Source organism: Cavia porcellus, unplaced genomic scaffold (genome assembly GCF_034190915.1).
Source record: "Cavia porcellus strain 051 isolate PalLab524CR breed Dunkin Hartley unplaced genomic scaffold, mCavPor4.1 scaffold_3, whole genome shotgun sequence".
Taxonomy (NCBI): domain Eukaryota; kingdom Metazoa; phylum Chordata; class Mammalia; order Rodentia; family Caviidae; genus Cavia; species Cavia porcellus.
In genome coordinates this window covers 26,413,558-26,427,152 of record NW_026947486.1, presented here as the reverse complement: position 1 = coordinate 26,427,152, position 13,595 = coordinate 26,413,558, and the positions used below count along the sequence as shown (strand labels likewise).

The 13,595-nt window shown below is 43.1% G+C and overlaps 2 protein-coding genes across 2 annotated transcripts in view; one reads left to right on the top strand and one right to left on the bottom strand.

Annotated features, from left to right (window-relative positions):
• Nucleotides 1–8,451, top strand: part of Fgd1 (FYVE, RhoGEF and PH domain containing 1) — a 48,337-nt gene extending 39,886 nt beyond the window's left edge. Inside the window, exons 13-18 of the mRNA XM_003462332.5 lie at nt 3,381–3,411; nt 3,896–3,997; nt 4,929–5,054; nt 5,229–5,390; nt 6,888–7,031; nt 7,533–8,451. Of these exons, the coding sequence (XP_003462380.2) occupies nt 3,381–3,411; nt 3,896–3,997; nt 4,929–5,054; nt 5,229–5,390; nt 6,888–7,031; nt 7,533–7,826 (859 nt within the window). The 3' untranslated portion in view covers nt 7,827–8,451. The remainder of the gene's footprint in view (nt 1–3,380; nt 3,412–3,895; nt 3,998–4,928; nt 5,055–5,228; nt 5,391–6,887; nt 7,032–7,532) is intronic.
• A 118-nt stretch (nt 8,452–8,569) lies between these two features.
• On the bottom strand, nt 8,570–13,337 carry Tsr2 (TSR2 ribosome maturation factor). Its single transcript, XM_003462336.5, has 5 exons — nt 13,179–13,337; nt 12,957–13,047; nt 10,431–10,522; nt 9,539–9,715; nt 8,570–9,330 (listed from the first exon to the last, which is right to left on the bottom strand). The coding sequence occupies exons 1-5, from the start codon at nt 13,257–13,259 to the stop codon at nt 9,211–9,213; spliced, it is 561 nt and encodes a 186-aa protein (XP_003462384.1). The 5' UTR covers nt 13,260–13,337; the 3' UTR covers nt 8,570–9,210.
• Between the last annotated feature and the right edge of the window lie 258 nt (nt 13,338–13,595).

The following is a 13,595-nucleotide window of genomic DNA, read 5'->3' as shown; positions in this document are numbered from 1 at the left end:
GCCTCAGCCTCCCAGAGTTCTAGGATTACAGGCATGCACAACCAAACCCATCTATCATGGACAGTTTTAAGAGCACCTTTCCAGGTGATCTTAATGCATAGACCAGCATTTAGAATCACTGATTTAGGAGTCAACAGCTAGGGCCGGAATGTGCAGAGCACTTGCCTAGCACATGTGAAGCCCTAAATTCCATCCCATACACCATAAAAAAAAGAGAAAGTTGAAAGCTATTGACATTTTGCCATATTATGTCTCTTTTGGTTTGGTTTTGAATTGTTTTTTGAATCAGAATCTCACTACATTGCCCAGGCTGGCTTGAAGCTCTTGGGCTCAAGTGATCCTCCTGCCTAAGCTTACTAAGTAGTCAGGACAACAGGCACATGCACTATGGCCAGCCTGTTACATGTCTTTTGTGGAACCATTTTAAAGTAAATTACAAATATGACACTTCATTCCTATGTATTTCAATATGAAGAGCCAAAAACACTATTGCTATCTTTCTTTCCTTTCTGCTTGTCTTCCTCCTTCCCTCCCTCCCTCTCCCCTTTCTTGTTATCTTTCAATACTGGAGATTGAACTAAGGGTCTTCACACTGAGCTGTATATCCCAAGCCCTTTTTATCTTTTAGTTTGAGCATTTTGCTAAATTTCCCAGATTGGGCTCAAGTTTGCAATACTCTTGCCTTAGCCTCCCAGAGTGCTGGGATCACAGGCATGGATCACCAAGCCTGGCTTCTATTGTGATTCTTAAACATCAAAAGCAACACTTGTTTACTACAAATAAATTATAAATCAGAAAATAGGAAATAATTTTCAAAATAACACAATTAGAATAAAGTAAAATCCCAGAAATAATTTATGCTACTGTATTGTCAGAACACCTTTGGGGCCTTTTATTTCCATGTTTTGTTATGAAAGATTTCCAGAAAAAAGAAAAGTTGAAAGAATTATGGAGTGAACACTCATAAACCCATGATTTAGATTCTACAAATGTTAGCATTATTCTATATTTACTTTCATCCATCCATGAAACTAAGTGATTTTTATAATATTTCATACTAAGTTGCAAAAATCCCTACATATCATCCTTTAAGAGTGTGGCATGCAAATCATTAACTAAACTTCAATATTTATTTAAACCTCCCTTCCTTTTTCTTGGGGAAAAATGTGCATAGTAAAGTGCTCAGGTCTTAAATGTATCATGGATGAATTCTGACAAATGTAAATATCTGTGTCACATTTATTTATTTGTTTATACCTTTTAGGTACTGGTGATTGAACCCAGAACCTTCACACTGTTATATCCAAGCACTTTTTTAAAACTTTGAGAGGGGGCCAGGGATTTAGCTCAGTGGCATAAGGGCCTATCTGGCAAGTGTGAGTTCACGAGTTCAATCCCCGGTGCCGCCTTTGAGAGAGGGTCTTCCTAGGTCTAAAATTGTCCAGGCTGGAACGTTTTGATCCTGCCTTAGCCTCTCAGAGTGCTCTTTGTAAAGGCATGCACCACCATAAACTGGCTTATTTTTTCATGTATATAGGGTAGTACTGGGACCTGAACACAGAGGCTTATGCACTAAGCTACATCCATAGCCCTTTATTTATATATTGATTCATTGATTATTTTGAGACAGGGTCTCAATAAATTGTTAAGTTGGCCAGGCTGGGCTCAAACTTTTTAATCTTCTGGACTCAGTCACCCAAAATACAGATGTGTGCCACTATGCCCATCTATCATATCTATATTTTTAAATAAGACTATTAGACTAATATATATATATATATATATAGTGTAATATATATATATTATATATTATATATATATATAATTATATATATATATAGTGTATTATATATATATATAGTGTAATACACACATATATATTTTTCTCTAAACATTATAAACCTCCTATATTGTTAGTGTTCTCTCATAGTAATAATATACCATGATTTTTTTAACCTGGCCTATTGTTGGATACTTAAGCTGCTTCCAGTTTTTCACTATAATAAAAAGCATTGCTATAGGAATTTTTTGGTGTTTTATTTAAAATTTTTATCTTTTTTGAGACAGAGTTTCACTATGCAGTTCAGATTGGCCTTGAACTCACTTTGTAGACCAAGCTGGCCTCAAATTCACATCTTCCTACCTGAGCCTCCTGAGTTCTGTATACTATTGCTATATAGTTTGGGGTGGCCTTGAACTCATGATCCTCTTGACTTGGCCTCCCAAGTGCTAGGATTACAGGCATGTGCCACCACACCTGGCATATATTATAAATTATCCACATTTACTTTTAAATTTCTGGGAATTGAACTCAAAACCATATGCATGCAAGGCAAGTGCTCTACCACTGAATTATATCTAGGCCCCACTGTAGTGGACAGTTTTACAGCTAAATAATGACTCACATCCCTGCTTTTTTCATTCAGTAGTTCTAAGGATATAGTTATACTTTCATATTAGAGAAATACTTCTGATGTCTGGATTATGGATATAGAAGGCAAATAGAAGAGGCCAGATTGCATCTGGCATGATAGCACACATGTGTAATACCAGCTATTCATGAAGCTGAGGCAGGAAAATCACAAGTTCAAGGCAAGTCTGGACTAAACAAGGAGCTCCTATCTCAACAAAAATGCTAAATAGGAGGCAGCAGAGAAGCTGAGGTCCTATTCTCAGTTGAATAGCTGATGAGGTAAAGGTCTTAGAAAATGTAGGATAGACAGAAGGGTCAGGGGGAAAAAAGCAAAAGGAAGGAGAAATCACATTGATTTGAGCATCTCATGTACCAGACATTGTGCTGGGCATTCTATATGTGTCACCTCTGCAAAGCTCAGAATAACCCAGAGAAAGATAATCATCATCTCCATAATATAAATTTTAAAAATGAACTGCCCTTTTTTCTCAAACTTGACATCCTAGTAGCTGGAAATTTATTGATACGGTTTCTTATTCCCACATACACCATACCCTTACTCTTATACCTGAGGCCTAGCATCGCCCAGAGGAAACCTTCCTTGAAACCCCTACCCAAACTTCATGTTGGAGCAGGTCTCCTCCTTTGGGTTTCTCAGCCCTACTGTCACCTTGTCACACCACTGATCTCCCTGAATTGTCCCTGTCTCTGCTGGACCATGAGCCCCTTGAGGGAAAGTCTTCTCTGAGGCCCACGTTCCTAGCAGAGTCTGGAAGGTATTAGTAATTGCTGAATAAATAAGCCCAGATAGATTAAATGATGTATCAAAGGTCACAAGTAATAAATGAAGAAGCAGAATGTTAAATTCAAATCTGTCTTAATTCTAAAGCACCTGCTCTTTACCATGCCAATGGCTTTTTGTTGGCCTGCCTAACCTAATATCTTTCTTTTTTTTCCCCACACCAAGGACTGAGGAGGAGAAGAAAGACTGGGTCCAGGTAACATCAAAGACAACTTTGTGGTAGAGGGCTGGAAAAGTATAAACGGGTCTTCTAGGGGTTGGTGAACTGCCCCTCAAAACATGTATGACCTGAATGAGCCTGGACACCTACCTTCCAACAAACTTTAACATCTCCATTTTATAGATAAGCAAAGCAAACTGAGGTCCAAAGTTTACATGAAAACTCACAAGTTCTTTTAGAAAGGTGGTTTCTGTGAAGGTATAATCCCAGTGAGTCAAGCCCTGTAATAAGCTCTGACTGCCACAAGGAAGGCTGCCTGAGATTTTTCCAACATTTTCCCCTACTTCGTGTTACCATTTCAAGCCTGGTATGAGAGGAACTTGCTCAAGGTCATATGTCCTGCAGGGGCCAAGAACTCAACTTTTCTGACTCCAGAATAGGGCATAGGAAGATGAGGTGAGGGTGGAAATGGGTGGTTTGTAGGGTGATCTGACCTCTCATTTCTTACAACTTGAACCAGGCCATCAACTCTACCCTCCTGAAACATGAACAGACGCTGGAGACCTTCAAACTGTTGAACTCAACAAACAGAGAAGATGAAGAAACCCCTCCTAACTCTCCAGTAAGTATCCCCATCATCTTTTGCAGTGGGACCCCTTCCAGGCCTCTTAAGTTCTCACCTTTCTAAGAAATGATCCTCTCTGCTTTGTGGAAAATTAAGATGAGAGGGGCAATGCTTGCCCTCTGAACCACAATCTTTTGTTGGTGAGGTCACAGAAAAATCATTGGGGAACCAAGACCAAAAAAGCAGAAATGACTTATCTTCAATAACACAGAGTTGGTGGGCATGATGGCACACGCCTGTACTTCCTGTAACCCCAGCACTCTAGAAGGCTAAGGCAGGAGGATTGTCATGAGTTCGAGGCCAGCTTGGGCTAGTGAGTCCAACACCAGCCTGGACTATATAGCAAGACCCAGTCTCAAAAAACTGAAAATAAACATATTCCCTCCTCCGCAGAGTTAGGCTTGATATGGCAGTCCATGCCTGTAACCCTAGCACTCCAGAAGGCTGAGGCAGGAGGATGACAAGTTCAAGTACAGCCTGCGAAACACAGTGACTTAGCCCTGTCTCATAAACAAATAAATCAATAAATGTCTGAGAGCTGAGCATGGTGGCGCATGCTTCAAATCACAGCACTTGGGAGGCTGAGGTAGGAGGACTGCTATGAATTCGAGGCCAGCCTGGGCTCCACAGTAAGACCCTGTCCCTAAAAACAACAACCAAAAAAATGGAAGATAGGGCTAAGGATATAAATAGCTTAGTGTAAAGGCCCTGATTGAAATCCCCAGTACTGTACTAATGATGATTAGTATTTTAAAAGCCAGTGTTAACACATCGAGGTAGGAGCAGAGCCAGATTCAAAGGCATGTTTTCTGAATGTGTCTGCTGCCCCACAAACACCAAGGATAATCTAAGCCTTTGGGCAGATGGAAGGGCAGCCTGAACTGGGCTAAGGAGCTGTCTTTGACCTGGGATGTGGCTCTTTCCCTAGAACGTGGATCTTGGGAAGCGGGCACCTACACCCATCCGGGAAAAGGAAGTCACCATGTGCATGCGCTGCCAGGAGCCCTTCAATTCCATCACCAAACGCAGACACCACTGCAAGGCCTGTGGGCATGTGAGTGTTGGGAGGTGGGTCACAGCCAAGGAGGGGACAGGCTGACAGCCCAAAGGCCTATTTCTAAGTGGTGAACCCCTAAGAGGAGGAGGCTGCAAGTCTGTTGTGGGAGTTGGTACACTGAAGGGAAATGCCTGCTAGAATCAGGGTGTTCTTGCCCACTTGCCACCCCAGGTGGTTTGTGGGAAGTGCTCCGAGTTCCGGGCCCGCCTCGTCTATGACAACAATCGATCCAACCGTGTATGTACTGACTGCTACGTGGCCTTGCATGGGGTACCCGGAAGCAGTCCAGCCTGCAGCCAGCATACACCCCAACGCCGGAGATCCATCCTGGAGGTAAGAGCCAGACCCCCAACCAACTACCCCACACCTACCCAAGCCGCCTACCTACTGTGAGGAAACCTGGGATACTATGTATGTCCACTGATTGATGCTTTGAACCAGACTTGGGAGTAAAATGAGTGTAAGAGTGAAAGAGTGTAAGTGTAATGAGTGTAAGAATGAAAGGTAATAATTTAATTTAAGTGCTTTCCTCCGGTAATCTTCACAGTAAGTACTATACCCATGTTATTATTTTCCATAGTTTATCAGTCAGGAAAATGATGTTCAGAGAGGTTATTTGCCTAAGTTACGCAGTCAATGAGTGACAAAGTTAAGGGTTTTTTGTTTTTTAACTTTTATTTGCTGTGCATGGTGGCACATGGCTATAAATCCCAGCACTCAAGAGACTGAGGCAAAATTGCCACAAGTTCAAAGCCCACCTGAACTACACAGTGAGACCTGGCCTCAAAAAAACCCTAAAAATGCCCCCACTAGTGCTGGAGAATGAACCCAGGGCCTCTGTATTGAGCTATGCCCCAGCACTTGAAAAAAAATTGTTCTTACTTTGACACAGGGTCTCACTAAGTTGTCCAGGCTGGGCTCAAACTTGGAAACTCCTACCTCAACTTCTCAGAGCACTAGGATTATAGGCATACACCACTATGCTCAACTAGTTTATTTTTGATACCAGGTCTTGCTAGGTTTCCCAGATTGGTCTTCAATTCCCGGGCTTCAGCAGTCCTCCTACTGCAGCCCCCTAGTAGCGGGGACTACACTGCCTTGGCTATTTTTAAATTAACAAATTGCTTTTTTATTACCAAGTAGGCTAAGTAGGATAACAAACAAAAAATAATACAACTTTATATTCCTTCTGCCTAGAAGTTACCACTGTAACAGGTTTCCTTCCTCTTTCCAGGAACATGTGCATGCACACAATTTGAGGTTTATTTTCAATAAATGTAGATATTTATTTAACTCTTTAAGAGTGCTTACTCTGTGCCAAAAACTATTCTAAATGCTTTGGATATAATTCATTTTATCTTCACAGCAGCCTTCTGTGCTCTCCAAGTTTTCACATTTTCACTTATAACTGGGGTTCTGAACTAGACTGCATTAACTACCACCCTACCCTTTAAAACAATGCTACATTGCCTTTCACTGGGTGTAGGCAATGGATGTGTGATGAAAGATGAAAAAAGGTGAAGGGTGAATGACCTGAGAAATAGGCTGACTGAAGATGTCTGGCTATAATTGGATGCTCCCACTGAAATCTGTACACCACTTTCTCTGGCTTGTAGAGGCAGCAGCCATGGCCCAAGTCAAACAGACAAGCCTAGCTTTGAATCTCGACTCTACCATAATACCCTGTGCAGATCATTCCTGCAACCTCAATTTCATTGTTTTCACCTGAGACATGGAAATAGCTATGCATATATGAAGATACTAGTTAAGCCAAGAGGAGGTAGGCTAGCCTTCTCTCAGTATTGACCTTCTCTATGTCTCTGGCCACAGAAACAGGCCTCTGTGGCTGCAGAGAACAGCATCATCTGCAGCTTCCTACACTACATGGAGAAGGGCGGGAAAGGATGGCACAAGGCATGGTTTGTGGTCCCCGAGAATGAACCTTTGGTGCTGTACATCTATGGTGCCCCTCAGGTATGGATTCTACTCCTTTGGGTCCTTTCAGCCACTTGGCAAAGCCTCATTTCTCTCCAGTCCTTGATCCTTTCTTGACTCTGGGGGACAGGGATAGCCTAGCTCTAACTCAAGGGAAATTAGAACCACTACCTTTGTATGATAAAGACTAGAGACAAGTACTAATTGTTCAGGGGAAAACATATGAGTTGGGAGAGCTGACTTTTTGAAGAAAACAGGATGGAAGCAGGGCGCAGCTAGGTCTAATTTTGAGTAGGGAAGAACAGGGGCAGTAGCCTAGAGAAAAGGACTGAAAGCATTACAGTAGACTGGCTCACCTAGTTTTGGATATGGGAGGAGATGGGATTTGAACCAGCCTGCATTCTAGCCCCAGTTCAGACATTTTCTTATTAATTAAGCCAAAGAATGTTTTTAAGCAGAGAAAGGAAAAAAGGGGAGCAAATGCAAAATCATTTAGAAGCAGGGGCAGAAGGGAAAGTGACAACTCTCCCTCCTTCTTAGGATGTGAAAGCCCAGCGCAGCCTGCCCCTCATTGGCTTCGAGGTGGGCCCTCCAGAGGCAGGGGAGAGACCCGACAGAAGGCACGTCTTTAAGATCACCCAGAGCCACCTCATCTGGTACTTCAGCCCTGAGACAGAAGAGCTTCAGCGGCGCTGGATGGCTGTGCTTGGCCGGGCAGGCCGTGGGGACACGTTCTGCCCAGGGCCCACACTGTCTGAGGACAAGGAGATGGAAGAAGCCACAGTGGCAGCTTCAGGTGTCACTGCTGAGCAGCCTGAGAACCCCCAGACCTGAGATAAGACCTAGAGGGCTGGCTGGGGGCAAGGGGACTGGGAGCCCCAATTCCACATTCTTGCTGCCCATTGTCTAGAAGGGGGTTCCAGACCCCTCCCTCCCAACTCAAACAATACTTGAACTCCCATCACAGGCACTTTTAATCCTGAATGCTGGGTCTTAGGTTTTTTAATTCATCTTTTCACAAAATGTGGGCTTTTAAAAAGTACTCATACAGTGGTGTTAACTTTTTAAAAATCCTGTCCCTAGGGAAAGTGGGAGCCACTGCTAGAGTCACCTGAATTAGGCTTTTTTATCCCATCCCCAACACTCCACAGATCCTGCCTCTACCCAATTCTCCCCAAAAGCAAAAGAGGCAGAAGACCTGGATTCAAGTGCCAGCTAAGCCACTGATCCTGTGGCCCCGACTTATCCCTGTCTCCTCAGCCAGTGTCTTCCCATGTATGACCCCACACAGGGTGGTAACTAGAGCCTGTCTATAGCTTCTACTCAGCCCCAAGGCTACCCAGTATTTTATTGTCCAGACCCATGGCAGGGCCACTGGGCAGGACAGGGGAATGGGGGACAATGGATACTCTTTGTTTTGTTTTTTAAAAAAATACAGTTTATTTCAGGCTTACAGTAACTCAGAGCACTACTGTGCTCCATTTGTCCATCTGTGTTTGTCCAAACTGCCAGGCCACTAGGGTAACTGGAACTTAGCTTCCAGAAAACTGATTCCATGCAACAGGTCAAACTACAGATTAAACAAGAAGGTATTATTTATTAAGATGATAAGCCTCATCCCTGGACTTAAATGGGATGGGAGAAAGAAAGAAGAAAGAGTTTGGAGGAAACATAAAAATAGCTCAACTCTCTTGACCTCACCACCTAGCTGATTCTTAACATTCCTTGGAGCTTCCAATTCTGGGCAGAGAAAGGAATTGCTGCATATGTGTGGTGGGGTAGGAACAGCTACTTTTGTTTACATCTTCACATATTCTCTTATGTCTGCATTCTGCCTCACCATTCCTGAACCAGCCAGCCTCCTAGTGCCCAAATACTGGGCTTCTCCACATATGCCCCTACCTACTGCCTAGCACTCTAGCTCCTCCTCCAGCCACATCATACTTACTCATCCCTCCTTCTTACACTGACTATATCCAACAGGACTGTACTGGGAAACCTATGGTAACCAGTGGCCTGAGAAGGTGTGGTAGACAGGTCTGAACACCCCTACAACCAAGACTGCAGGGTTTTTTCTCCTCTGGAGGGAGCTAAACAGGAACAAGACAGGAGATGGGTGTAGGATAACCAGTCCAGACATCTACAGTCCTCCAAAAAAGCTCCTAAAATAAGTCTTAGAACATCAGTCAACAAGAGACCAAACCATTTCTGGCCCCACTCATTTCTTTCTCCGGACAATGGTCCAGCCATCTTCTACTATATCCTCTTCCTTAATAGTCTGAGAGTTTGGATCACAAGTTTCAGGCTGCACAGCAGCCACATCATTCGTAGCTGTAACCTGGAGGGGAAATACAGGAGACTGCTAAGTACATTGGCCAGTGGAGACCCAGCCTCTGCTCCCACCTCTTCCCAAATTGGCTATATGACCTGTTCTTCTTTAGATAATACCACCAAGAATAACCACTCATCATTTCCCTGTGAATCTAGCTGTTCTCCCAAGAAATGAAAACATCTGTATCCCCTCAACCAAGGGGCATTCCCTTCACCTCCATCTCTTCCACACTGTCTGCATCATCTTCATCCTCATCAGTCTCTCTGGCTGTCTTAAGTGCAGTGGCTGTGACTTTGCACTTTCGTTGGGTGATGTGGGAGGCCATCTCCTTCAGAGCAGCCCCATCATCCCTCTGGAAGTGGTGAAACATGGTTTGTAGCTGCTGGCTCACCTACCAAGAAAACATTCAAAAACTTGAATTTTCCATAGAATCTACTATATAACTAGCTTGTATTTATAGCACAAGTAGGGAACTGCAATTTTCCAGATGAATATGGAGTTCTTTCCTAAGAAGTTCACCAATCACACCAGGTGTGGTGGCACACTCCTATAATCCCAGCACTCAAGAGGCTCAGGTAGGAGGATTGTTGCAAGTTCAAGACCAGTCTGGGGTATAAAGTGAGCCCAAGGCCAGCCTGAACCACACAGCGAGACCCTGTCTGAAATTAACATTCCTAAATAACAGTCTGAAATAGAAAAAAAGTTCACCAGTCAAGCAACTACATATGAAGGGTTCAGTTGAGGGCCTAAAGCATTGACTGAGAGCCTCCTAGCAGGGAAGGCACTAGAACTTGGCTTTGAAAGACAGACAATGTAAAAAGGAAAGTGATTTCATCAGGGGAAACAATGTCAACCAGAGAAGTGGGCGAATATACCTGGCCCAAACTGCCAGTGGGAAAGGAGTAGGTAACAAGTCTAGATGGGATGGATGTATGGACAGAAATAAAAGGAAGGAAAGGTTTAGATTTCTTCTAGCAATAGGGAGTCTTAGAAGAGTCTTTTGTGGGACCCAAGAGCATTGGTATAGCCAAGAGACTTTGTTTAAAACAGACAGCCAAAGAAAATAAAGACAATAGGGAAATAGCAGTTGGGCCATGTAAGCTTACCTGGGGCAGACTCCCATCATCCACAACGGTATCAAACTCAGTGGTCATCAGCTCCCCAAGGAAGTCTTCTATCTCATCTAGATCCAAGTCAGCTGAGTAGGAGAGAACAGGACCTTTTTGTCAAAGACCAGCAAATTTCATCACTCCTGCCCACTACTCTTCAATACCTACTTGGGCCCCCACCTGGTTTGTGGTAAAAATCCCAAACAATGAATCTTTTATTCACTAGAGAACTCTTTTTTATCTGGACCATTCTGACTGGCTGCCCCTCTTTGTGATCTTGAACAAGCTATTTACACATCTCTGGTCCTGTTTTCTTATTTGTAAAGTAGAACTAATAATAGCTTCCTTGAAGGTCTATTACAAGCTGTCACCCAGCACAGTGCCTGGGACAGGAAGATCCTTTATGCATGTTAATTTCGTTGGGCTGAAAGTTCTGAGACATTTTGAAGACCATTTACAAGTATGGTTCCACTGACATAGGTTTCCACAGACGAATGGAATAGATAAGAAATAGATTGGTTATTTCCAATAATGAAATCATCACAAACCTTGACACCAACATTGTACTGTGTGGCTCTGGTATAGACCTCCTGCCTCAGCTTTAGTTACCTTGTAGTCCCATGGTTTTGACCTTTTCTGAATTAGAGAATAACTCAAGAAAGTCTATGAAATTTTTAACCCTCTCTTCCTGCTATATTCTCTCCTTGACAGAGTTTATACATCTACTTCTTATTCCCTACCACTCAAACCTAATCAGTCTCCAGCTAATTGTGAGACTATTTGTGTGCCCAGATGTTTCCCAAGGGCCTCAGCCTTCCTTTTACCATACCTAAAGTCAATTAACACTTTACACTAAAAACCTGCGTCTTACACTTCAGAGTTCTTCTATTCCATGAAAAGCACCACTTCACACAGCCACTCAAACCAGGAACTGGCCTCTTTTTCCTTCCCTCCTCTACAGCCAAGCACTCTTCAATGCCTTAATCCACCTTCTTTTCCATGACCCATTGCCCTATTTTAGTTTTCATTTTCAACACCAAAACAGTCTTCACATCACTTTTTCTCTCCTCACTACATGCTCTACACTGATTACTCTCTGAACCTTTTAGTCAGCAAATTCCATCCTATTACTCACTCGAGAATCTACCCATGAATTTTTATCACTTAGTGTAGTGTTTCATAGTTTGCTTTGGAAAATATGTGTTCTACTGGGTTTTAAGGGAAGCTATCCATAGAAAGAAACAAAGACAAACAGGTTTCTCTTTGTTGCTTCTTATCCTTATTCATGCTTTGTTCATGTGTTGTGTAACTCTTAAGTTGGAGCTAAAAAAAAAGCTTACATAATTTAACTGAAGAAAGCTTTTTCTTCACTTAACATCTAACTATACAAGTCTTATATAGTATGAATTTTGGCAAAGACTGGCCCAAAGAATAAAATCAAAGGCACATAAGGCCTTCCATGTCTTACCTTTTTTGGGGGAGGGTCTCCCTACTCCCCCAGCTACATTCTCTACTACTCTTCCTCCCCCACCTTGACACCCTTACAATACAGCCTTCCACCACTTTCCAAATACATTATTTCTTCATACCACTAAGTCACTGAATGTTGCTTTATCTGCCTCCCAATCCAGTTAATTCCTTTTCACCCCTTAAGACCCAGCCCTAATACTTCCTCTAAGAAGCCACCTCCTCAAGCTCAGGTTACCTCAAGAACTCTTAGGTCCTTTTAATCATATTTATAACCCAGTGTCGTAACTATCCTTTTTTTTTCTGAATCTGTTACTGAGAAGTAACATCTACAAGGCCAGAAAATGAAGAACACTGTAAAAACCATAATAGGCAACAGGCCTTCCATAGTACTCGCTTGACTCCTTGTTCTGAATAACCTTCAAGACAAGCATAAGGTGTAGACCTTTACTACCCAAATAGCCACATGTGGTTGCAGAGCAACTGAACTGTGGCTAGGCCAAATTCAGATATGCTAAAACTGTAAAATGATAGATTTTGAAAACACTAAAGTAAAATATTTCAATATTTTACATGTATGACATCTTGAAACATTTGGCTATGAGTTCAATAACATTAGTCTCATTGGCTTACTTTTACTTTATTAAAAGTGAATGCTTCCTATTTATTTTGTGGTGCAGGAGATGGAACCCACGGCCTTGAGCATTTTAAGGCAAACACTCTACCCCCGAGCTACAACCTGCCCCAACAATTTTTAAGTTACATGATATGACACACTTTACTGTACAGCACTGAGGTGGACACTTCAATGTTCGCGTTAGAAATTATGAAACTGAATCTCGGGAAAATAAAACGCCTTGTCCAGGGCGATAGCATGAAATAGTGGCCCAACCTTATGGTTTTTAAGGCCAGAATTATGACTCCAAAGTGTGTCTTCAACTCACCTGGCCTTCAGGTACCAACCAAAACTGCTCAGGCGGAAGCGCTATGTCTCCAGATTGTTTTTCCACTCCACGCCCCAATGCACACAGATCACAACTTCTCACACGCACTCACCATTGCGGATGAAGTAATCCTCCACTGCACTCCCCAGCCACTCGGCTTTCTCCCGGCTGTGTACGCCTCCGAAACCATTCTCCACAGCGATCTACAAACATAGGTCCGCACCTATATCAGTGTGGTAAGCGGCTGAGGGTGGCCTGAGTGTCTGTGGCTTAAACCGCCCAATTTTTATTTTGCCCCGGGCCCTAACCTTGATACTACCAAGGCTTCACTCACCTGCAAAGCGGGCCAGGCCTCCAGCGCCACGCGAACCCCAGCTCTAAAGAGCCCTAGCGTATCCTCCCCAGCGCCCGCCATTATCCAGCCTAAACCCACGTGCAATTCTGGCGACCCAATCCCTCAGCAGTCTGATTCAGGCATAATGAAACAAAAGCCGAGCCTGAGAACTCAGATTCGCTTTTCAGCAGACCAGGCAGCAAGACTAGAATAATAGAAAAGTGTATCAGAGTGATCGATTGACACCACAGTTACTTGTCTTTCAAGGACGCTATACATGAAGGACATGGGAGGCAGTGACTTCAGGATCCGTGGAAGCTAGGCAAGACAGATGTGGGGAATTTATTATATATACGGGTTTCAGTTGCAGGGCAGAGGACGCAGGAGCATAAACCTAAAAAAAAATCTAATTTTAAA

Coding starts and splice junctions, on each gene's coding strand:
- Tsr2 (XM_003462336.5), bottom strand. CDS start 13,259: ATGGCGGGCGCTGGGGAGGATACGCTAGGGCTCTTTAGAGCTGGGGTT. Junction 13,048..13,178: donor AGGCCTGGCCCGCTTTGCAG/GTGAGTGAAGCC, acceptor CTATGTTTGTAG/ATCGCTGTGGAGAATGGTTT. Junction 9,331..9,538: donor ACAGTGTGGAAGAGATGGAG/GTGAAGGGAATG, acceptor TTTCCCCTCCAG/GTTACAGCTACGAATGATGT.